Source organism: Drosophila albomicans, chromosome 2L (assembly GCF_009650485.2).
Source record: "Drosophila albomicans strain 15112-1751.03 chromosome 2L, ASM965048v2, whole genome shotgun sequence".
Taxonomy (NCBI): Eukaryota; Metazoa; Arthropoda; class Insecta; order Diptera; family Drosophilidae; genus Drosophila; species Drosophila albomicans.
The window spans coordinates 29365508-29389501 of record NC_047628.2 but is presented as its reverse complement, the minus strand read 5'-3'; the positions used below and the strand labels follow the sequence as shown (position 1 = coordinate 29389501).

The window sequence follows — 23994 nt, the reverse complement described above, 5'->3', positions numbered from 1 at the left end:
CGCATAAGCTTGTGTGTGTGACAGAGAGAGCATGCGCAGAGCGCAACAGTTGCAGGGAGAGAGCAACAGACCTCTAACAGAGCCTTGAGATCATTTTTGAAAGCCACAATAAATTTGAATAATGTTTAAGACGAATAAGCGCAAACAAATTAATAAAAATTAAAATAAGCAACATTAAATATCAAATGTCGCGTTGCCAAATAAACAAAACTGAATAATAAACACTTGCAGCAGTGTGACCAGAGCTATCAGAAAGCATAAAAAGTGAAAGCTCGCTGCAGCTGGTCACCCTAACCGCAAAAAGCTTGGTGAAGTGTTAGGAAACGCTGCAAACGCGAGCGCTAAATTTGAAAATACTCATAGAAAGCAATCTTAAACTCGTATCGAATTTATAGCTAGAAAATCTATGCTTTGCAGTAAATAAAAAGAACAGTTTTTGATGTATATATTCCATATATTTTGCATATATATTTATATTTGTTGGTTTTGTTTTTCTTTTGTATACTTTACACATAAAAATTATGGATGCTTCTCAACAAAAACAATTTGTGGTACTTATGGTAGAATTCATAGATTAAATTTTGTTTTTTTTATGTTTTCTTTTTGCATAATTTCATGTCGATAACTTGATAAGAACTCTCTTTGATTTTTCTTTGATTTTCTTTTTTTATTCATAATAATTGTCTAAATATGTGAAAATTGTTTGTTGTGATTTTGAAACATTTCTTGTATCGTTTTTGTTAAAGAGTTGTTTGTTAATTGCGATTGATCGATGATTGATCGATTGATCGAGAATTATGCGTTGTTAAATTAAAAATATGTACAATGAGTCCGCAGATCGATTCGATGCTTCGTCGGCGTCGTCGTCTGCTCTCAACTTAAATATTTAACATAGTTCATTAGAAATATTTAAAGCAACTTAAACTTAATTGTTAAGAGTTGATTTGTTGGTTTTGTTGTTGGTTGATTGGTTGGTTTGTTATCTTGTGTTATCGATTTTGCTGCTGCTAGAAACTATCGAGGGGATGTGATATCCTGTGAAATGGTGAAACACATACATACATAATACACATATATATCGAATATATATCGATTATATTGTAATTTCATTGTGTGTGTGTGAGTAAATATTATTGGTTATAAATTGCTGATGAGGTTGTTCTTGTGATGAAAACGAGAGTTTCACAGAATGTTGCCAGGTGCGACTACAAATTGTGTTGCGTAACATTGATCTACTAATCGTGATTTGAATTCGATAATCGTGGAATAACTTTCTGTATCTTTATCTTTATCTTTAGCTTTAACTTTAACCTGTAACTGTAACTGTGATGCTTGGCTAATCGATAGCACTCGCTCTCTCTCTCTCTCTCTCTCTCTTTCTACGACACTATTTGTCTCTTTCTTGCACTCTTGCTACTTATAATAAGGATTAGGGATTTTTTTTTCGTCTGGGGTTGGGGAAAATTCTAGCATTGCGTTTAAATATGCTTAAAGACTTAGATGCTATATATTTGGTGTAACTTTTTGAGTTTTGTGTTCTGTGTTGATGCTTTTTTTCGTTTTTCGTTTAGTTTGTAACTGTTATACATATATATACGCATAGGTAGACTACTAACTGTACTCTCTAACTGTAATAATAATTCTCGAACTCCTTCTCCTCTTCGTCCGTAATAATGTTTTGTTGATCTCTGCGAGTTCTACAGATCTAATGCAAACTAAATATAATACAGTTTTGCTCCTTCGACTTTGATTCGACTTCTTCTTCTCCCTTCTCTCGATGCTTCCAAAGTGTTATACACGGCACAGTGGTTACTCCTGCTCTTTCCTTTCAACTTCCTCTCTCTCTCTCTCTGTATCTCTCTCGCTGCGTTAGACGCTTAGATGGGCGATATGGAGAGCGGCGCCGCAGCCGTGTCCGGCATGTATTCCTTTAAAAGATCGCGTAGTCGCAGGATCTCGCGTCCAGCTGCAGCCAGATCACCCTGCAAGGACATCTCTCGCTCCCTTAGTCGCTTGATATCTCGCTGACAGGTCTGCAATAGAAAATATAAATTAGTTTCTCTTCAATCCACATTTCACTCTCTCTCAATTACTTACCACATTCTGCCGCAGCAGATCGAGCTTGTCGCACTTGAGGCGCGTCACCTCCTGGCGCAGATTCTCGATCATCATGATGGTCTCGTTACTGGGCGAGCTGCCCATCATGGTGCCCTGCACACCCTCCAAGCACAGCGAGCACGCCTTGGTCGTGGCCTCCGCCGAGCTCATGCTCTCCAGCCCAGTGTCGCTGTCGATGTAAGCGGCGCCTCCATCGAGGTGACCCATCATTGGGTCAAGATCTACGCTGTTCAAGCTCGAGTCATCGCTGGTCTCCGACATGGTGGCCACGGCCACGCCCACAATACCGCCATTCTGCGCTGCGCTCACAGCAGCTGAGGCCACACCTCCAATGCCGCCACCATTCTGTTGGTTGGCAACTGGAGCGTGGGCAGCCAAGTTGTTGTTGTTGTTATTGTTGGCCGGTCGCGAAGTGATGTCCGGCGACGAGGAGGTCGACTCATTTGACGACTTGGACTTGGACGACGACTTGGACGCCGTGCGACTGCAGGTCTGTAAAGTAAAGAGAAGAGAGTTGGGTTAGGATTTGTTGTTGATAGGAAATTCTTTGGTAGAAGAATAGAGCTAGACTGTGTTTTTGACAGGAAATCCTTTGGTAGAAGGAAGGTTGTTGATGTGGAATTATTTCATTCTCCCAAAATAGGAACTTCTACTTAGTGGTGTTAATGAGGAATTACTTCATTCCAATCGGAAAATAATTTGGAGTGTTTTTGAAAGACTTCCCTAAGAAAGGAACTTCTACTTAGGTTAGGATTTGTTGTTGATAGGAAATTCTTTTGTAGAAGGAAGGTTGTTAATGAGGAATTATTTCATTCCAATCGGACAATAATATGGAGTGTTTTTAAAAGACTTCCCTAAGAAAGAAACTTCTACTTACATTCAGATTGGGCGTTTGCGTCTCGGGCTGCGGTTCCTTTTTGGCATTGAGTGTGCCCAGCTTGGTGTTCACACTGAACTTGTCCGGATGCGCCCCGTTGCCGGTGTCGACGCTCTGGGAGCGCACGCGCATGATCAGCGCCTTCTTGACGGTGTCAATGAAGCGAGTGCCTGCATTTCCTCCGCTGCCACCGCCGCCGCCGCTCTCCGACTTGGGTGTCTCGGGGGTGGGACTGCCGGCAATGGTCTGCGAAAGATCGGCGCCGAGGAAGTCGCGAGTTTTCTCCTTCAACTCCTCGACGAGATTCTGCAGCAGCGAGGTGCGAGTGCGCAACTCGAGCTTGGCAAACTTCTCGGCCTTGTAGCAGGCGTTCTCCGCATTGATCAGCTTCGTCAGCAGGAATTCCTTGAATTCCTGTCCCTTGCGGAACACCGCAGGACTGGGCAACGTCGGCCCGAAGAAGGGCACATCGTCGCGAGCCGTGACGCTGACCTTGTAGCGAGTGTGTGGAGTGTTGGGTTCGAGGGGCTGCACCACGATGAAGGCGTGCAGGAAGTGGCTGGCAATCATGTCCGGCGAGAAGGGCGTGTTGGTCTCCTGGAACACGATGGCCACGATGTCGTTACCAATGTGCCGCTTGCGCTGCAGCTGCTGTGGATCACCCTCGGTGTGGGGCAGCAGCGTCGAAACATGGAACATGATCTCCCGTTCCTTGAACACCTCGTAGACTGCTGTATCGCCAGTGTGTCCGTTCTGAATGTCCAGTCCCCCGCGATAACCCTTGTGCTCCTTGAGGCGAATGCGCTGGCCGAGCACGTCGAGGAACTCCTCAAAGGCGGGCGACGTCTGCTGGTTGCCAAAGAGCTCCTCCTCGGTGGTCTGGCCGTATCTTTGGTACAGCACGCCGAACTTGAAGTGCGACACTAAGACATGCTCATCATAGACGCTGATCAGCTGCGAGGCACGCGGACACAGCACGGGCATAAAGTTGTCCACCTGAATCTGTTCGTTCAGCAGTCGCACCATCTTCGCCGGACTCGGCTGGGCGCCCATGCAGGAGACGGGAATCTGCTCGTGCATGGTGCCAGTGCGGAGTCGCAGCAGGATGCGCATGTGCTCCTGATTGGCCACGTTCTCCGTCTTGATGGAGATGAGCACCGGACCCAGTTGCTCGTCGTGACCCACGAGGTTGGAGTGCTCGCGTCCCGCATAGAAGCGACGATAGCACTTGGCCGTGTCGTCCGTCTCGAACTTGGCCATCCAGGTGGTCTGTGGCAACTGTGGATTGCCTCGGGCATCGTAGCTGCACTCGTGCTCGGTGCCATCCAGCCAGTAGCCGCCGTGTAGGGGCAGCATAATCATCGGGTAGGGCGCCGTCTTGGACAACGCATCCTCGAGCAGACGCTGCGAGGCGGGAATGGCCGAGACAATCGAGGAGTTCGATGAGACCGACGATTGCGACTGATAGTGATGACCATTCGAGAGCAGTTGGCCGCCCGTTGCACTCACCACGCCGCTCAGCTGAGGCGAGGCGGGCGTCGAGCTGCAGGCGGAGCCAGAGACTGAGGTGCTGGAGTGATTCATCGAATGGCGCAATGTGGCGCGCGATCCCGAGTGCTGCAGTCCTCCTCCATTGTGGCCAGCATCGTGTGGTGAATGCGGCTGTGGCACGCGCTCCTCGCTGCCATTGCTGCCGCGATGGTTCTGTAACGGGAAGAGGACAGAGAGAGAATGGAGATTAGTTGAGGCAAACTGAAAACTGTGTGGGATTAGCAGCGCATGGCTGCATTATAATTTCATGCAATTATCGTGGCTGCTGCTCTAGGGAGAGCGCAATCCCTATGTAAATAAGCGGGGATTGGAGCTGGGATAATGGCAGGGCTCGCGACCATGTTTGGAGGCTGCTGCCTTGCAATTTTGTTGGGGCAAAACAAATACGAATGCGAGAGATTCTCGTATGTGGGCGGCATTTGTGGCTGTTAAATTTTGATAGCATTAAGACAACATTTTCATTTGACATGCGAACACACAGCGAAAACATGGCAAACAGAGAAGAAGTCCTGTCCTGGCGCCAGTTTGGCTTTTGTCTAGTCTCCAGTCGAGCCTCGCCCTGTGGAGGTAGAGAGAAGTCACGCCCTTTGTGCCCCGACTGAGCACACACACATATTAAAAAGTTCTTTTTATTTTCTCAGTATTCCGTTTCCATTTCCATTTCCATTTTGTCTGTTTAGCCAGCTGCAAACTGCAATTCGCTGGCTTGCAGCCAAATGTGGCAAGTAAGGAAAAAGGTTAGAGAGAGTTCATCGATAGTTCGTGCCTTGATTTAATAGTCTGCTAGCTGCCAATTGCAACTGTTGTCAAGACGCTGTGCAAGTTCATTGAAGGATGCTAAGGAAATGTGTTGAAAGGAACAGGAACAAAGCGAATCTTTGGCAACTAATTAATAGGAATATATTTCAGCTGTCAACAAAGAGCAGCTCCCAAGGTTCACAACTATCTTAAACTATTTCATACATATAATTTTCGTAACTGCAGTACTTAAAAACGAAGGTCAGACCTTCGCTGACTTTGAGATTTGTGATTTGAGATGTATTTATGCAGCGATCTTTTGATTGAGTGCAATTTAAATGGCAGTTAATGGACACATTGTGGCGCGCTAATGAATTGCATTGTGATGAGTGACTGTGAGTGCATTCGAAACTCACAACGAATGCACCCAATTCGAACAAAGCCAATGCAAATGTTGCAAGTCGTCAACGAAATACAAAATTCATGTGGCAATTGACGGGAATTAATAAATTTGTTGTAACCCGAGACTTGACAATGAGTCCGAAGAGGGGGAAGGGTGGGGGGATAACACTGGCTAAACGGGAATTGGTCTGGTCGGGTCGTCACACGCTTAGTTGGCTTCATTTGCTGAGCTCTTGTTGTTGGTGTTGATGTTTCCCTCCCCCAAGCAGATAAATAGCTGGATAAACAGTTGCGACTGTTTGTCTGGGTTTGGCTTATTGGTTAGCTATTTGGGATTGGGAAGAAGGGGATAAAACGGAGACAGGGAAGAGGAGGAGGAGGTGGGCACATGAGTCATGCAGACAATGACCAAAACTTAATTTCCCTTTATCAGGACCACTCCGGGGGGAACTTTTGCTTAATTGGGCCGAGGGAAATGTGTCCAACCGAATGTCGAGTCTAATTTGATGAGATTTGTGTCTCAAGAGAGAAAAGGGCAAGTGAAGTGAAGTGAGCATGCAACCGGGGGGAAGTGTCTAATTAAAAACGCATTGCTCGACTAGAGAACTGTGTCTAATTGAAAGTGGGCAAGCTTCAAGACCGAAGACTCAAGAGTAGAGCAGCTAGACCTGCAGAGCGTATTAAGAACAACCGGGAGAATCTCAGCACAAAAAAAAATCAATGTGCGGCGAGTGCTCATGGAAAGCATAACGAATACAGCGACCTAGTGCAGAGACAAAACTTTATGATCATCCCATTGCTGCTGCTGTTGCTAATGATAACGATGATGATGATGTTAGTGATAATGATGATGTTGTTTATGGCGTTGTGCCGATTCTCTAGAACTTAAGCGGATTACATAGAAGGCGAGAAAAGTGTTACGAGCTCAAAGAAGACGCTGACAGCGACAACAACGACAACGACGTTGACTTTAGGCCATATGGCTCTGTTTCGAGGTTACTGGGCTAGCGAGGGGGCACAGAGGGGACAAGAGGAAAGGCGCTGCCAGACAAGCAACCCCTTGAGCAGCAGCAGAAGAAGCAGCAGAAACAGCGACTGCATTGAACACAGACCATAAAATCTGGAGACGATTTGCATAAGTCGAAGGGCAGGCATCGCAGTCAGGCGTAGTCAGACGCTGATGATGTTGTTGCCCCTGCCACACACACATAGTACATATGTGAGTGTGTAGCGAATCCTGCGAGACAGAGGGAGAAGGAGAGACGTCAACGTCAACATCAACGTTGCCTCAAGTGCAGGGCCCCGTCATTAAAAATGTGCATTTTGCATGCTGCCATTTGCTTGCGGGGGCGTTGAAATCTTTAGCTGCCACAAAATGAAAACAAAGTGCAACAACAGAGACAAACAGCAGAAAGAGAGTGAAAAGTGAGTGAGAAGGGGGGTTGAGAGCAGAACAAGGCACAATGCACAGGAAGCTGTTGTGTTCTTTGCTGTGTCTGAGTGCACAGTTTGAGAGGCAGCAGTGAATGTCAAACAGGAAGTTTATTTAGCATTTCCTACAGTTGCGCAGCCAGTGACTCGGCAACCCCGAAAAGTGCTTTTGCTAGTGTGTCTGACTGTGTGTGTTTCATAACTTATGCAACGCACATTTCACAAGTGTGGCAGAGACAGAGAGAGAAGAAAGAGTTGCAAGTAACTCAAGTGATTGATAGACACACGAAGGGGGCGACGCACGTGCAAAGTGCCAAGCTTCAAACTCGAGTCGGAGACACAGACGCAGAGACAATCTCGCCTGGTATAAGCCCAATTCAACCCACACTCGGCCCCCTTGACATGATTTATGCTTTGCGCCTGTGACAAACACGTTGCAAGCGACGTTGTTGTTGCTGTTGTTGTCTCTCCACTGAAGCACAAAATAATCAAAAAGTAAAATATATATTAATGTAGAAAAAAAACGTATTTTTTCATTTGTTGGAAAAGTTATTTCGAATCAAACTCGCATAAATCAAACCAGAGGCCAAATAAATCAAAGGAGTGCGTGTCAAACTGTCAGTGCAGTTCAAACCGCGCACGTCATAAGACACTTGGGTGAATGTCGCCGACTGCATTTGATATTTGATATTTTAAATGCATAGATCGTAGTCTGACATACAACAATTCAACGCCATATTTAACTAGCTTTATTTTGGCTAGAATATATGTTATTCCTCTTTCTTTTTCAACGCTCTAAAAACCCTTTCTTCGGGGGCATCATCGTTGCTTAATTGTCTTCATCTTTATGAGGGGCTTTCGTCAGAGAGACGCGTTGCACGTGAGTTGGCTGCTAAAAAGAGTTGCTCAAGCTATAAACGCTTTCACAAATTCAATTAACACACATATTTACATATGAATACGCATGTGTAAGTAAGGGTTTTATTTTATTTTTATGCTCAGTTACAGTTCTTATCGCCGTCGTTCTCGCAGCTCATTAAAAGATTGAGAATTCCTAGGAATAATACTTGTGGTAACTGCAAGTGAGCTCATCGAAATGTTTACACAGGGGGAGGGAGGAGGCAACAATAGAAGGCAATAAAAAGCTGAGTGTGAACTCTGACAGTTTGAGCAGCACTGCTCGTTGATTGGCTGTGACTAACAAACAAAACAGCCATAACATTGGCCACTTTAGGCAACTTGTCGCAGTTGCTGTTTTTTTTTTTGTTGTTTGCGACAATTTCATTAGGCCAAAAAAAGCGAAAGGCGCCCCCAAAAATGGAAAACAAAAACAAAAAACGATTCGAATTCGATTCAAAAATTGTCAAGTTGGCGAATTGAATTTTAAATTATGCAAGTTTGCTGATTGATTTTCAAATGCTATAATTACTTAATAAACATTTCGAGTAGCGTTATTTAAGCAGTCGTATTTTAAGCTAAATATATTTTTAAACACATATTTTGAGAAATTGTTGTGTTTGTGCAACTGTGCAACATTTTGCTTTTAATTGCCACTGCAACTCGCAACTTTGCGCGCTCGCGTTGCATGTCACAACTTTGACCCAATTTGTGCGCAATGAACCCAAACACGTAAAATTTGCATAATTAAGAGGGTCTCTTTCTCTCTCTCTCTCTCTCTCGCAGTGGCTTTTTTCACTTCGTGTGTAGCATAAAATTAGTTGCAACAATTTGATTAAAAGAAAAGGCAGCAGCAGCAAAGTTAAAGTACTCTCACGCCCACGGGCAAACACCGAAGAGGAAACCAGAAGCGGAACCCTCAACCCTGAACCGAACCCAAGTTGACTTGTCACGTCATCTTTCTTTTCTTTCTCTCGTTGTCATGCTTCTCTGCGTCTCTGGGAAGCAAACTGCCTCCCAAACTGTCTGCCAACTGCCAACTGTCAGACGCTATCACAGTGTCTCACAGGTGTCCAGTGAGCGTAGCAAATTTCTTCTTATATAATCGAGGAAAACATTAGCGAAATAAGTCTAAATAATGTGCCGTTTTGTTATGTTAAATTAAGTAATTATTTTAGCTAAGATTCTACTAGACAAAATTGCTATAAAAAATAAAAATATGGTGACGGAATTTTTATGGCCATCAAATTTGGTATTAACCATATTAAGTGTTCAAGTCTTGACAAAGCTTTGAGTGGCTACTTCTTTCTTGGGGTAGAAGAGTATTAAACTTTTGGTATATTGTTAGTATTTTTTCGGTATATTAATTTGGTATATTTAATAACTTAGTTGGCAACCATAAGGTAGAAGGGTATACATTATATACCTTTGGTATATTTTTAGTATTTTTGTGGTATATTTAAAAATGAATACCGCACTTGTAAATGTGCGCTACCCATAGAGTAGAAGGGTTCTATAACTTTGGTATATTTTTAGTATATTTGCGGTATATTAATTTGTTATATTTAAAAACTTATTTGATAACCATAAGGTAGAAATGAATTAAACCTTTGGTATATTTTTAGTATTTTTGTTGGGTATTTAAAAATGAATATCGCACTTGTAAATGTCCGCTATCCATGGAGTAGAAGGACTTTATAACAGTATATTTTTAGTATGTTTGCGGTATATTAATTTGGTATATTTTAACATGAATACCGCACTTGTAAATACCCGCTACATATAAGGGCTTTATAACTTTGGTATATTTTTAGTATTTTTGTGATATATTTTAAAATGAAATGTCCGCTAGGGTTTTATAACTTTGATATATTTTTAGTTTGATTGCGGTATTACTTAATTTTAAAGTATATACCGCACTGTTTTGCTCACTCGCTCACTCGACTGATGCTTTCTTACTCGTTTGCTTTTCTTGAGCTTGCACCACTGTGCAGGGCTGCTTTTCAAATGCAAGCTCTCTTTCCACCTTTCGGTGTTTTGTCAGTGGGCTTTGGCCAACGCAAACTGCGTCAATCGGCAATCGGTGGACTTATTTCAATGCCTCTTGAGTGCAAGAGAGTGAATAAGACGCCGTTGTAGGGCCCTTTTAGGCTGCCTGCGCATGTGCATTGAAGCTGCGCCGTGTTTCCACTTGGCTGCACAAACCGGAGGGCCCGTTGCAGGCAGCGAGGTGGCAGTAACTGCTCTGCAACAGCAACAACAATCGTAGTCGCTGTCGCAGTTGCGCATTTAAATTACAAACAGCTGACAAAAGTTGCCGCCAGCTCTTGGGATATTGCCCAATCTTGGCAGCTCCTCTGCTCCCCTCTCTCTTCCCGCTCTCTTTTTCTCTGTCTTCCCTTTGAGTTTAGTGGCTATTGTTGAGCTGTTGCTTTCCCGCTGCGCTTCGTTTGCTTTTCTCATAAAATAATTGCGCGTGTGATGAAGTTGATCCACGCTAGAGGGAAGACCTCGTTCACTCTCCAGCTCTGGACGAGAAGGCAGAAGCCGTGGCAAAAATAAAAGAGGGAGGCAAAAAAACCGAAGCGAAGACTTTTGGCTTTCAACTGAAATTAAGAGACGACAACGCTGTTGTTATTGTGGTTGATGTTCTTCCTCTGCTTCTGCTTCTTGCTTGTTTGTCCCACGTTCTTCTGCCCCTGAGAATTTGGCAACGAAGCGTGAAACATGAAGAGCTACAACAAACAGCTACAACTACAATTTATAGAATCGCTGTTGATGTTAACGTTTCTTGGCTGCTTCCTAGAATCCGACTTGTAGCCCAAAAGGCAAAAAATTGCCCTGTCTCAACTTGTAATCTTTCGCTAACACAAAGAGCGTAGATTCTCGCCTCCAGAAGAGGGGCAGGAAAGAGTGGGAGCACAGAGGGGAGGCAGCAAAGAGGTCTATTACCTCACGGCGCGCTTACTGAGAATTTGTTAGGCAGACAATTCCTTGATATTCCGGCCAGCTGTCATAACTTTGGCAACACACACACCTCAACACTCTCTGGAAAAGTCGCTGGAAATTCTGCTGTTGTCTTACACTTTTAATTACACAGCTGCTTGGCAATTAGGCAAATTCCCCTTTTCCCCTTCTCTCCGGGACTCGGCAGCTAAACAACGTTTAATATTGATTTAACAAGACCACAAAAAACATTATGTGGAACGCGTCGCTGTTTACTTGGCCCAAACAAGCGAGAGGCGCACATTTGCATCATTGATGGCATTGGCAACCCTGGTTGCACCACCTCTTGAACCTCATTTTTTTTTTTGCTGCGGTGCAACGGGGTCAGCTCATAGAACACACTCGAGTTGCCTCTTCAGGTGCATCTCTCGCATTTGGCAGCTGCCAGTTGCCAGTTGCCGGCTTTTGGCCCTGAGCCTTTTGACGTCAGCGCATTCAACACTCTGTTCAAAAAGTGTGTGCACCTCAAATTGGGTTGCTCTATGGTCAACATGAATTTGCACCTATTTTAAAGTCAACTAGAGAAGAATGCTTAAAGTGATATCAAGTTAATAGCGAGCTAATAGTAAAGTTGATTCTACATTTTACTCTTTGCTAACTAGAAAATCTATAACGAAGCAATTAGCTGCATCATTGTTGAGCTTCTGAGTATTCCATTTATATTCTAATTATAAACCAGATGCTACTGATGTTGATTAATAACTTTGTCAGCAAAAGCTTGGCTACTAAACTTTTTATACCCGTTACCTATTAGCTTAAAATTGTAGAATTCGTTTAAGATATACTTTTGTATGGGGTCTTAGAAAATCTAGTATATGTTTTGCTCTATGACACCTCTGGTTTATTTTTAGTTTTTTTTTTTTTGTAAATTAAATTGGTATATTTTAAAATTACTACCGCACTTTTTTGCTTTTATTCACAATGGGTAGCGGGTGTCTCAAAGTCGAGCACACTGTAGCTTTTTTTCTTGTTTGTGATTGTCAAAAGCACAAAAGAACAGCTTGATGCTAGAATATCATTATTCTCGAATAATCTTATATATAACTGTACGATAAAAGTATAGAGAATTGGCAGCTTACGTAAGATTATTTAAGCTAATCTGTTATTCTACAAAAACTGAACAAGTTTTGCTCAGCTTATTATAAAATACCTCAAGTCTAAACTTAGATTTTAGCTTGATGTTGAAAGCAGTCAACACATTCTCTGCTCTTTCCACTGCTTTCTAACTCTCGCTCTAACTCAAGTCTATAACTCAGCCATCCTGCAGTGGCTATTTGTCTGCCTCTTCGCTGATTGATTTATGCCTCGGCACATGGAGATTTACTCTCCAGTTGTCGCTCTCGCCTGGCCACCCGCAGTTCAGTCTACATTCACTTTTTGTCGTCGCTGTATCTGTATCTGTAGCTGTATCTCTAGCTGTTGATGTATCTGTATCCGTATCTGTATCTGTAGCTGTGCATATGCATAACTCGTATGTTGCCGGCTGACTTTTTGCATATTCGCGTTGGTTTTTTTCGCTGCTCTTTTTTTGTTTTTTGGCTGCTGCTTTAATGTGGGTCAACGCACGTCCGGCTCCTCCAACTTCTTCTGCAGGCAACCCGCAACTCGCACATCGTTTATCTTATTCATTTGCAACTGCTGCTGCTGCTGCGTTGTGACTGTCAAACTGTGAACTGCAGCGACAATTGCCACAAATTGCTTATGCACTTATTTACGCGCTGTATTTTTTCGCGCTGTATAAATATAGCAACCGAGAATGCCCACAAGTGAGTGTTCATCGTCTCTCCCCCACCCTCGATCCCCCTCTCCAGTCTTTCTTTCGGCGCCATTGGGAATTATATTGGTTGCATTATGAGTACAAATGGATCGACGACGCGACTGCAGAAGCCAGACATCGTGGTTGTTGACTTATTTATATGAAGATGAAATGATATCGCTGTCTGCGCTGTTCTCTAAATTGGTAAACGATGCTTTTAAACTATTTATCCCTTTCGCTGCTGACTCAGTTCGGAGTAGAAAAAGTTGCAGGAGTTGGGGAAAGTGCAACTCCTGAGTCATCGGCTTTCTACCTGCAACAGTCACTCTCAAACTGAGCACAGTTGCAAGACAATTGAGAGTGGGTAAGGAAAATGGTCGCCGAGAATTATAGAGATTACTGTTGTGTACCGCAATAAACAGAAAGATTTAACAAATTGCCATGAATACCAGACTAAACAGTATTGCATAGTAATAATCAATAAATTAACAGCGCATCAAATTAACAAGCCAAGTTAACAAAACACAGCAACAACAATAATTGTTGCAACAAGCTGAAGCACGCAATGCGAAGCTAAGAAATGCAAACTGGGAGACTACGAGTACAGTGAGTGCAATCAATCAATGCACCGACGAATACAAAGACACACACAAATGTGTGGAATAAATGGTAATGGATAGATTGGCATGTTGCATGTTGCATGTGCCGCTGCAATTAAAGTTGAAAAACCGACCAAAAAAAAACGCAATAAAAACAAAGCCGATTGCAACGACTTTTGACAGTCAACTGATAAGTGCCACAACACCAACAATAGCAACAACAATAACTAGCCGTAAATTGGCTCAAAGTGAAATGCAAACAAAACCAAAATGAACCGCACTGAAAATCCAAAAAAAATGAAGCGAGTTGAGCAATGAGCAAAACCCCGAAAAATTGTTGTGTTTGGTCAGCAAAAAAGAAAAAAACGCAAAAGCCAAATAGATAAATAAGTATATAATATATATACACAATGTTTACTATGCAATGCAGTCAACACTTTCAACACACAACCATAACAACAACAACAAAAAGTAATTGCATGATTCACGTTGTTTTGGGTGCGTTTCTACAGTTTGACAGTCACTGTCGCAACTTTCTTTTTACGAAATTTTTATGAAGAAACTCTCGCAAAGAAGCAGCCAAAAAAAAAACGCCGCGAGAAAACAAAAGCGAAAAGACAGCTGTGCGCGAACTGGGCGTGGCACGTGTGGGCGTGTTAACAATATTTTGGTGTTATTTTCTGTTTTTTTTTTTTTCTGCTTAATTTTTTTCAAGACATTTTCTCAGGTCGTTCAGCTGCCCCTCGAGGGGACTGAGCCTCTATCTCTGAGCTAATGAATTTCAGCTTTTTTTTTCTTTGCTCAGTTTGATTTAGAAACCAAAGCGCAGACTTTCTTTCCCAGCTTAGCTGCAGATATAAAAACGCCGAAAAAAAAAAACGAAACGACTGAAAATAAAACTTAAAGACAGCACAAAAACCGGAACCAAGCCAAGTGTGTATCTTAAAGTATTTGTATCTGTATCTTAAGTATCGTTGGCTGTCGTTGTCTCGGTATCTCTCTAGCCTCTAGACGTCGACAACGTCGACTCTATAGTATCTGTATCTCGTTTGTTGTCTCTATCTCAAGCTTATTATAATTTGTTTTATTTCTTTTTTCACGCACGCGACGGCAACCTTTGTTGCGGCTTTTGTTGTTGTCATAAACCTTGGTTCAACTCGGTTTTATTTTGTCTTTAGTTGAATAGAATCAAACTCGAAAATTCAATTAGCAAACCACGAGAGAGAGGGAGAGAGAAAGAGAGACGCAGGAATTCAGATTTTTATTATTAATTGAACTATAGTCAAGGTTTTCTATGATTATTATTATTATTTATTATTGCTTCCATTGCTGATCTGCAGAGTAATGAATTTTTACATATGCCATAGATCGCTTAACATCGCCAAAATGAGGTCAAGTGAGCCATGATGATCATCATGATTATGATTATGTGCTGTGCTGTGGTTCATGAAGCACTAAATCAAAGTGACAAGTGATGAATATGAATATGAATTTGAAGAAGATTCAAGCCAAAAGAATTCACTGCGGGCAATGCCAACACAAAATTAGAGATGTTCAAGATGAAGATGAAGGCTAGATAGAACGCATGATATAATACTGTTAGTTGTAATCAGAGGAATCTGAGAAGATTCTATAGAGAGCACACACTCCATTGAGAGCTGGATCAACTCGGTTGCTTTTAGCCTTGGTTCAGTTGTTGGCTTACATTCTGATGACTTGCTGAAACGTTGAATGCAACTGTGACTCCGTCTAAGGTTTCTCTAATGCACACAACTCACAACTCAAAACTGTAGTTGGCCCCCTGTTGGCTGATCTGTTTACACAAAGCCTAAGCTTCAACGCTCTTAAAGGCAACTGCAAGTTGACTCTGGCTCTGGCTCTATCTCGTCTTACACTGCAGTTAAGTTTTCATTTAGACAGAAAAAAACCAGTTAACCACTCGAGTCGACTTTCAGTTTTGCCTGCCTAGCGGAAAAACATTGTTTACATTCGCGAATGGCAAACAAATTACACGAAAATTAGCAAATAAATTATGGATTCCAAGGCGTGGTTCAAGAGACAGAGACAGCAAGATAACTATTTGATTAGCATGCGAATAGAGCTGTAAGAATTATTATGACATTGACTGTCAGCTGTCCGATAAAACAGTCTTTGGCTATTCTTTTAGTCTCGCTTTTTATGGTCTCGACTCGGACTCTGAGTGATCGTCGATTAGCTGGTAAATAATGTAGGCTTGGATTGTATCATCTGAATCGGAATAAGAATAAGAACTCGAACTCGAATTTGAATTGAGCGCATTGTGTTCTTCGAACTTAACTGCTTTAGTGCCGTTGTTTTGTTTATTTGCTGCTAACTGTTGTTCTCGGCTTCTTCTACTCGCTTTTTTTTTTGTTCAGCTATCGACGCTTCGATGACCTTACGTTTAATTTATGCCACAGCACAGCAGAGCAACAATAACAACGGCAGTAAACCCCATGGCCTTGTAATGGTTCTGGGACTGGATGAAACTCTACTGCAAAATGACTTCTTATGGCTTGCACTAATTAGTTAGGAAAAGCGAGTATGCTAAGGAAGTGAACTGCTTTGTGACAGTAAAGTAAGTGAAGAAATTCATTTATTATGAATGCAGTCATAGTAATAAGCAAACAGCTGGAATGCTATAAAGAAGAGACCAAGTCATTACTAGGCAATCGATATGTAATGTATGCTTTTCAAATTAGTGCTCTTCTGTCGAGTATACTTTACTTGTATAGACTTTTATATGAGCTATTGCATGCTGTTTAATTGAATTATAAATAGTACAAAACTAATCATATCATTATCAGGTAATCGATATGTATTTTCTGCTATTCGAGTAAGTGCTCTGCTGTCGTGTACACTTCACTTTGCTATTGAAGGTTGTTCAATTAAATGCTAGATACCAGGTAACTTCAAGTCGCGTTCTCTCTCTCATCTCTTCAGCTATTCTAACTAGTTTTGTTTTGGATTTTTGGCCAAATCGTTGTATGTTTGTGTTGTATGTTGCACTATCTCTGTGGCACGCCGGAAAAGCATTGTTTATTGTTATTGTTGGTTCGCTTTTGGCCGTTGCCAACTTTCGCTGCCTGAGAAAAGTTGTGTGTGAAAAGCGACTGTCTATGTAAATGCTACATCTGACTATCTGTCATTGTGTGTGTGTTAGAGTGTTGTTGTGGCTGTTTGGCATTTGCAGAAATATGCGCGGCAAAACGAACCAAAGCATTTGAGCGTGGCAATCAATCTGCAAGTCAATCTACAAATGCCATAAGCCTAAGCCTACAGCTCCAGTTCCAGCTCTACCTCGCTCTCTCCCCTTCCCCCTCTGCACACTCCGCTCTCTTGGCAATCCCATTGAAGGCTGACAAGTGAGCGGATCATTGCCAAAGTGCCCCAGCTTGTTTGAGATGTGCAAAATGATGATAGCTTTGACATATTCATCGCGATGCGATGCGATGCGATGCGAAACGAGAGCGTATCGAATGAGCAGGCGAAACGAGTTTGCGCCCCAAAATCATGCAAAATTAAACAAAAAACTGAGTGCAGCTCAAACTGGGTTAAGTCAAGAGAGCGAAGTTGCAATTGCAAAGAGCTTTAAGCTGCTTAAACTGTTGACAACGAGCTTTAAGCTGCTTAAGCAGCCGAGGCAACAACTTCATTTAGAGTGAGACCAAAGTTTTATACATATGAAAATGCTGTTCTAGTGTTGCTAAATATTTGCAGCTATTAACTAGCAGCTTAAGCTGCTTACACTGACTGAATGTTTTAACAAAATAAAAAGCTTTAAGCTGCTTAAAGTTGGCAACTCAATTTGAAGTGTTGTCAAGTGCTAACAAAACTATTACGCACTCGACTTCGACTCCCTCGCAAACAAAAAAAAAACGCTTGGCTTAGCTCACAGCGTTGTAATCAAATTATTTTTAGTTTAATTCCACATAAAGTACTTAGTACTCATACTCTCCGCCCTCTTCAGTGTTAATCGCTGGGTTGTTTCATGAACTTTACTTCGCTTTGAGCCAGGCGATGACCTAAGCGATGTGAATTCCATTTGGCGAATGATGATGACGAGTTCCCAAGCGACTGCGTCTCCCATTATGGCCAAGTGTAGTTGTTATTGTTGTTGTTGCTAGTCGCTTTGGCTAATTTGTTTAATTTTCATAAAATGGGCAAAAGAATGCGAACAACACAACAGAGCGCACCACACACAAATTAAGGTCATTAATGGGTTAATAATGAGCAAGCACCCCAAATAATATAATGCGCGAAACTTCTTAGACTAATTAAATGTTTTGAGGCACTCGTTCTCTAGCGTTTTAGCCAAATTTGACAGCCCGTTTGAGCGGTTATTGGAAGCACATTAAACTGCAGACAGTTTGAGAGCAACTGGTCTGGTTCATTGACACATAAAGTTGGCGTTTTTACCGCTGTGACAGTTTACGGCCAAGACTACTGACCCTTTTGCTTTTTCTGTTCCAACACTTGATGGCCATTAATTTGGTTTCTTGTGTGTGGCGTGCGCCAAACGATCTTTAATCTTTCATCTCGTTCGTGTGTCGCCAACTGGCCAATAAAGTGTCGCCTCTGGCTGACCTCTTGACCTCACCCCTCACAACGTGTACTAACTGTAAAGCACAGACTTTATTATGCCATTTCACAACACTGTTGTTTACTCAGCTCAACTTTGCAACACTGTTTGCCTTTTGGGCAATTAACAACACTGTTTATATGGGAAAGTTTTATCGTTGCTTCTCTTTGCTCCCACAAAGTATTGATTTCCAATACACCTGCCACAGGATGTGGCACGTGCCCAAAAAGTGCCAAGCCGCAGAGATATAAAATTTCATAAATTGGCAGCTGTGTGTTGAGCAACTTGGCAGCACAGCTGCCACATGTCGCATGTTCTGGTCAACATCGACCAACAAAAAATGTAATTAATAACTTACAAAACACGACAAAAAAAAAAATGAGAGCGAAAACGTTAAAAGGAAGACAAACAAATCCCACAGACTGACAACTGGCCGGAAGTCGAAGTCGAAGGTGGGCGCGTGAGAAGAAGAACAAAAGAAAACGAAACCAGAACAATCGGAGGTTCGGTTCGGAGGTTCCAATTCTATTTCGAACCCCGACTCTGACCACAAAACGCATCCTTCCGGCTGTGTAGGGGGAATTTGATTGAACGGCGCGCTTCCTGCGGCTGAACTGAAACCGAAACTGAAACTCAAATTGAGGCACAAATGACGTCAATTCTCGGGGCCACAACTAATAAGCCAACAATGGTTGGCAGTTGGGTAGTTGGGCAGTTAGAAGTGGGATGGGTCGTGACACACATTTTATTGACAGGGAATTGGAAATGCCATTAAATGAGTGCGGCATGAGTTGACACAAATGCGACACAGACGGAGACGGAGACACAGACAGAGGCAGCGAGCGTGAGGCAGGTAACTTGCCGCGTTGCCGCCACAAACTATGATTAGCTGCGCCGCGCTGACTGACAATCATATTAATTATTGGGCAGCCTTCCCCTTCCCATTCCCTTTAGCTAATCGTGTCAGTTGTGTTTTGTTATTCCACCCTGTAGTAAGAGGGTATAAAAAGAGTGATGTGAATGTGAAAAGAACTGAGAATGAATGTAATTATCTTATTAAATATGGTATTTATCAGGCGACGCCTCTTTCGGGAGACACTTTATTGCTTAGAACTGTGTGTCAGCTTCAACTACAAGGCATCTCAATGTCGATCACACTCGAAAGCGTTGTTGTGTTTAATTACTCTGTATTCTGTTGATATAAAAAGAGTGATGTAACTATGGAAATAACTTTAACGATTCTATTAAATATAGTATTTAGCTAAGACATTATCTTGAATTGCATTAGCTACAGTTACAAGGCATCGGAATGCCGATCACACTCGACAGCATTGCTAATGTTGTAAGTATGGCAAGAACTGAGAGTGAGTGAAATTATCTCATTAAATATAGTACTTAGCAGGCGACGCCTCTTTCTAGAGACATTATTTAAATTGTGTTGTTCTCTGACTCAGCTACAAGGCATCGCAATGTCGATCACACTCGACAGCATTGTTAATGTGCGCTGTGTATGCACTGTGCTGTTGCTGTTGGTTTATAAGCCGAGTTTATTGCTTTATGGCACGACGCCCATTGCCTGCCTGCCACATGCAGCTGGCCCCAAGGATTCGTTGCATAAAACATGAGGCAAGCATGGTCACTGTGTGAGTGTGTGTATGTGTGTGAGTGCTGAGTGTGTTGCTGCCCCCTCACTCGGTTGCACGACAGCTGCGTAATGTGGAGCAAGCAGCAATTGCGTGTCAGCAACAGCAGCGACATCAGCAGCAACAACGACAGCGGCTAAAGTTCAAAGTTGACGCGTTTGGCAGGCGAACATTTGCTGCGCAATAAATCTCAAACTGTGCAACAGCAGCGTTTATAAATGCATGGGAAAAAGCAACGAATGTTGTTGTTGCCGTCGATAGAACAGGCAAAAGCTTTTGCAGCTTAATCGAATCAAAATGTCAATCGATTCAATTATGATTTCATATCAATTTGATAAGCTCACGCAAAAGTATTTAAATCGATTGAAATGTACTTTTAAAAGGCATTTCCTTTGTCGATTGGCCAACTGAAATATTTTTAAATCTATAATTTCCTCTGCCCAACTACGCATACAGTTTGGCAAGCGCTGGCTGCGGTAGGTGGGCCGAACTGCCGAAGGGGCGTGGGGACAAGAAAAACCCGCTTAGTGTCTGGGACATGTTTAAAGTGATGCTGGCAAGCATGCCATAAATTCTAAGACTTTGCCAGACATTTTTATTAATGACGCAAGTCTCGAGGCTGCCTTCGTTCGGACTTTGCAGACTTGCTTTAGCTCCCAGCTTAAAGATTTCTTCTGGCTGCCAGTCTCGCAGCCTCGCAGCAATGTCAGAACAGGTGCGGGGCATTACTTCCTAGCGCCCACTTCCTGACACACAACTTTGGTGCCAGCAAACTGGAAACTGGCCACAAAGTGGCATTGCAATCGAAAGAGACAGAAAAAGAGAGAGAGAACTTGGTTGGTTACTTCGATCGCTTGCATAATTAACAGAGCAACAACAACAATCATAACTAAAGCTAATATGCAGTTACCAATACCGTTAAGACAGCAGACTGCGACTCGAAACTTGACTTTTTATACCTGGGTAGAAAGGGTATTATGACTGTGTGGTATATTTTGCACTCTAAGGTATATTTTGAATGTAGTACTTTATCAATATTCCAAATGAAGCATTTGGTATACTTTTATAGTACTACATTACAAATATACCATAGAGAGCAGAATATACCAAAATATAATACCACAAATATACTAAAATATACCGAAGGCTTTACTTTCAAAATATTGTTAGCAAATATATGTATACCAAAAAAGCCTTTGGTATATTTTAGTATATTTGCGGTATATTAATTTGGTATATTTTCGAAATAATACAACACTGTCTTGCTGTCTTGGGTACCTCAAAGTCGAGCACACTCGACTGTAACTTTCTTACTTGTTTTTTATTTTGCTTCCCATAATCAAAGCGCAACTGCAACTGCAATAAAAATTTAAGACTCTTTTGTACACACACTCGACTCTGCGCTTCTCCTCCTCCTCTCCTCTGCCATTGCATTGTGTTACTATTATAATTATTTGCCAGGCCATAAATTATGGGAACTGAGACTGAGACTGAGACCGAGAGAAGAGACGTTGCCACATCGCTTAATTACCCAGCGGCCATCTAAACTTCGCTCTCATGTGTTGACTAATGGAACGATTTTTGCTCAAGAGTCGCCATCAAGCAACAACTTTGAGAGTTCACTAAACCTCAGTTCGAAACAAAAAATGAGCTAAAAACTTTTGCACTCTTGATGATGATGATATTACATGTTGGCACAGTGGTAATTGCCTAATTTGCGCCACACTTGAGTCTAGAGCAATCAAATTTGATTTGCTGTGAAAGCGCTGCACATTTAATGCAATTACGCGTTCAGTGACTGCTCAACTGTAATGGCCACCCCAACCTTGACTGTCAAACTATCAATTGCTATCAATGCAAATTGATTGTAAAAGTTAAGTTGAGTCTCTCGTTCAGTGTCTGCGGACTGACCTTGAACCCATTCACAATCTGTCTCATTTAGTCTGTCCACAGTTTCATTTCACTGGAAATCAATGTAAATCGCATCGCTTGCAGCTCCATTAGCTCGTTTAGCTCGCCACTTTGGTTAATTAATCAACAAAACATTTTTCTTAATTGCTTAATTAACGCAGCGTTTTCATCGCCATCGTCATTTCCAGCCTCCAAATGGAGCCAATTTTTCCTCATAGCGTAGTGTGTACAAATTTGTTGGTCAAATACATTTTTGGGGGCAAAAAGAACTCATTTCCGTTCACCACCGCCGTTTGAGCCCATTCATCAAATGATGTCATAGCCGAGAGTTGAATCGAGTCTATTGTATGTTTTTTTTTCTTTTTTTTGTGTACATTCCTCATAAATGTAATTAAAAGTTGTCACAAACTTCGCTTCCCATGCTGCGCTCCATTGAGCCCAAAGAGACTAGCGGATATTCACATACGAGTTTATTCATAAGCTTAATCGAAGTCTTTGGCATTATTCTCTCATACCGAGTATCGTCTTACGCTTTTGTAAACCACAAAACAGTCGGAAGGAGGGTGAGGGTGAGGAAAGAAACCATTTTCTCAGGGCGGTTGTTGTCAGTTTGCCATTTGGCAGTTGATTTGATTTGGGCCGCCTGCAGACATGTCAGCGCATGATTAAACACGTCCTAATGCTTGCTTAGTTGACGCCTGACGAGGGCCCAAGGAAATGGCCTCGCAATCGCTGGGGAAATTAAATCTTGCCTCGAGTGCTCTGAGTGCTGAGTGCATAAAAATCGATTTCGTGCGTGTGCTTGGAAGTGAAAGCGAAAGTGACGAGACAAAAGAATTATCGCTAATTATTCGCTACACCTGCTCTCCGAACTAGCAGACTGACCGATTACTCTCCTTTCTCCCCTCTCTTTCTCCGCCACTAAGTCCAACTCATGAGCTTTAAGCCGAGCTGAGCTCTATGAGCTGAGCGACTCTCAACGAATCGTTGTCAGTCCTCTTAATCCGCTTAACATATCTGTCTACAGTCTGACCTCGCTATGCAGCGACAGCAGCTGCAAATCCTTTTCTAATTAAACGCCATAAATTTGCCCATTTCATTTTGTCGCCTTAAGGGTCAGGAATTTATCCACGGCAATTGCATTAACTAAATTAAAAAGCATAAATATAAAATGGAAATAGAAATGGAAATGGAAAATGATGAAACCGCAGCCGCAGTTGATTCAACTAATCCGCTTTGGCGCATCAATTCAGTGAAAAATGGAAAAGTGGAAAAACTCGAGGATGAAAACTCTTGGAAAACTAAAGCCGCGGCATATTTCAAAAAATGTGTACGAAGAGGGGGAGTTTTAAAGGCCTCTGCGCCTCTGTCCAGCCTGCGGGGCATTCATCAGGCTTTTCCCATAGTTTGAGTTTCATTTCGAGTTTCGAGGTCCGTTCTTGTTTGTTTGTGTCTATTGAATACGAACCTGCAAAGAAATGGGAGAAAAACACGAGCATTAGTTATAGTTTAGCTTACAAAAGGCGGCGGCAGCCACGCCCACGCTTAGCCCAGAGGCAGCTGCCTGTAAAAAAATATATATATGTGTATATGTGTATATGATTTTGATTTCTTTTCTCCCTTGCAGTTTTTCTCATTTTCTTTTTAAGAGGTTTTTCGCAATGGGGTTTTTCAGCGGTTTTTATTGCACAACGTGGGAAAAACTGCGCCGAGGGTTGCTCGGGATTTATGTGCATGAATTTTCAATGCGAAAACTGCTGCCAGCCACTGTGGCAATCCCTTAAAACTGTCAGGCTAATGCGGTTGCCTTACACATGTGTCTTTGTGTGTGTTTGTGTGTGAAGGAGGCAAGGATGTAAAAGCAGGGAAAAGTAGGTCGACTTTTGCGCAGATTTTCGCGTTGCTCTTAACTGATTTGTAATGCAAATGAAGGAAACTCGGTGGATAACTAGCGCAAAAGGATGTAACTATGTAAAGGAGGTAACTGAAAGAGAAAGGGAAAGAAACACGCGCGCGAAGCGAGCATTAAAAAACAAACAAGTAGCAAGAGTACACTCGACTGTGAGATACCAGAAGAAAAGTGCGGTATTTTAAAATATACCGAATTAATATACCGCAAAAATACTAAAAATATACCAAATTGTATGTTGGTATAATATATTGGTATGTTTATATAGTACAAGAGTGTAAAATATACCAAATTAATATACCACAAAAATACTGAAAATATACCAAATGGTATATATGGTATTATATATTAAAATACTAGATTGCCTCCCAAAGCAATTTACTAAATTGATATACCGCAAAAATACTAAAATTATACCAATAGCTATATTTGGTATATTGAAATAGTAATACATTCAAGAGTGCAAAATTTAGTAAATTTTCAACCCAATTCCATACCCTTCTACCCTAAGTTATAATACCCTTCTACCCTATGTGTAGCGGGTATAAAAACAACA

The 23994-nt window shown here is 42.1% G+C and overlaps 1 protein-coding gene across 3 annotated transcripts in view; it reads right to left on the bottom strand.

Moving 5' to 3' along the window:
* Positions 1–545: 545 nt before the first annotated feature.
* Positions 546–23994, bottom strand: part of LOC117565903 (rap1 GTPase-activating protein 1) — a 104135-nt gene continuing 80686 nt past the window's right edge. For all 3 annotated transcript variants that reach the window (XM_034245255.2, XM_034245254.2, XM_052002579.1), the window contains 3 exons: positions 2996–4699; positions 2098–2610; positions 546–2033 (listed from right to left, as the gene is read on the bottom strand). In XM_034245255.2, coding sequence (XP_034101146.1) covers positions 1878–2033; positions 2098–2610; positions 2996–4699 — 2373 coding nt within the window. In that variant the 3' untranslated portion in view covers positions 546–1877. The remainder of the gene's footprint in view (positions 2034–2097; positions 2611–2995; positions 4700–23994) is intronic.